Source organism: Acanthamoeba castellanii (assembly GCF_000313135.1).
Source record: "Acanthamoeba castellanii str. Neff unplaced genomic scaffold scf7180000084579, whole genome shotgun sequence".
NCBI lineage: Eukaryota > Discosea > Longamoebia > Acanthamoebidae > Acanthamoeba > Acanthamoeba castellanii.
Window position 1 is genome coordinate 1 of NW_004457330.1, and position 1,731 is coordinate 1,731.

General features: G+C 50.4%; 1 protein-coding gene across 1 annotated transcript in view; it reads left to right on the top strand.

Annotated features, from left to right (window-relative positions):
* Positions 1-708: 708 nt before the first annotated feature.
* The window catches only part of ACA1_332070 (nucleolar gtpbinding protein 1, putative), a gene marked incomplete at both ends in the record, with an annotated part of 2,001 nt that continues 978 nt past the window's right edge, over positions 709-1,731 (top strand). Inside the window, 4 exons of the mRNA XM_004335639.1 lie at positions 709-927; positions 1,057-1,244; positions 1,333-1,431; positions 1,505-1,652. Coding sequence (XP_004335687.1) covers positions 709-927; positions 1,057-1,244; positions 1,333-1,431; positions 1,505-1,652 — 654 coding nt within the window. The remainder of the gene's footprint in view (positions 928-1,056; positions 1,245-1,332; positions 1,432-1,504; positions 1,653-1,731) is intronic.

The following is a 1,731-nucleotide window of genomic DNA, read 5'->3' on the forward strand; positions in this document are numbered from 1 at the left end:
CGTGGTGCACGAACAGGAACTGAAAGAGGTTCACTGCTGATCACGGAGAAGCCCTCGCCCACGCGAAGAGGCGCGCGAGGAGGCAAGAAGAGGGGCAAGTAAGCACCTGCAATCTCGCCCTGTGCCGCCTGGAAGCTGAACAAAATACAAAACACGGATGCCCCATGTTTTGCTTGTACGCAAATCTGTAAGCTCAGCTCTGGTTGTTTCCGCCAACCAACCGGGCAGCCACAAGTTCAGACAGTTTGATGGCGCGTACAATGTCGCAGGGCCCACTGCTGGCTGCTGTGCCACATCATCTTTTCTGACAGTAGTACTGGAACACTTGAACTGTTGGCTCTATTGAAGTGTTGTATAGCTTTGGCTCTGCGAGCATGCTAGTCCGCTCGCATGTGAACGCCAACGCCTGTTGTTACACGTCAACCACCTATTTCCGCAGGTATTATGGGACACGATGCAGGAAAATTTCGTGATAAATGTCCCAAGACCAGCGGGGTGGTCTTTTTTTCTTTGTTCTCCGCTCCGTCAGATCCGTGAGGCCGCATCTCCTTGTTCTTCTCCACTCATCTTTCGACCCCTCGTGTGGCCGTTAGATTCGTTTCTTCTTTCGAAGCATCAACGCCGACTTCATCGCGTTCATCTATTTGCTCTTAGATCATCACAAAATCGTCGCGATTACCTGATTCATCAACAACATAATATTGGAGAATGGTGCTCTACAACTTCAAGCAGATCCAGTCCGTGCCTACGGGCCAGGACTTCATCGATATCGCTCTCTCGAAGACGCAGCGGAAGACGCCGACGGTGGTCCACAAGCACTATGCCATCGCGAGGATTCGCCAGTTCTACATGAAGAAGGTCAAGTTCACCCAGCAGACCTACCACGACAGGCTCACCCAGATCCTCGAAGATTTCCCCGTGCTGGATGTACGATTTTTCATCTTTTCTATCATTCTTCTCTCCGCTCCATCTCCATCCGTGGATACCGAGCTAGCCCCCTTCAAAAGATTGAGCTGAGTGATACTAATTTAGTGCTTTCTTCTCTGTACGCCGTAGGACATCCACCCGTTCTACGCTGATTTGATCAACGTCCTGTACGACAGGGACCACTACAAGCTCGCGCTTGGTCAGCTTAACATCGCCCGTCATCTCATCGACAACTTGTCGAAGGACTATGTCCGCCTCCTGAAGTTCGGTGACTCTCTGTACCGATGCAAGCAGCTCAAGAGGGCCGCCCTCGGAAGGTGCCGCACAAACGCCGTCAATTTCAATCTTGAAATTTACGAAATCATCATGGGCCCCCAATTCTAAGCTTCGACTCTCTACGTGTAGAATGTGTACCCTCATGAAGAAGCAGGGTCCCTCTCTGGCCTACCTCGAGCAGGTGAGGCAGCATTTGGCCCGTTTGCCCTCCATCGACCCCAACACCAGGTAAAACCGCAAAAACAAAAAAACTGTCCTCCCATTTTGCATCTTTCTAACTTGAGTACTCCTCTTCCTTCAGGTCAATGATTCTCTGCGGCTATCCCAACGTGGGTAAGTCGTCCTTCATGAACAAGCTCACTCGCGCCGACGTCGACGTGCAGCCCTACGCCTTCACCACCAAGTCGCTCTTCGTGGGTCACACCGACCACGAGTACATGCGCTTCCAGGTGCGTTTCGAACTTTTGAATAACCAATATTTTCACCAGTATTTACAACAAATAAGAATAGAAATATAAATATGAATTA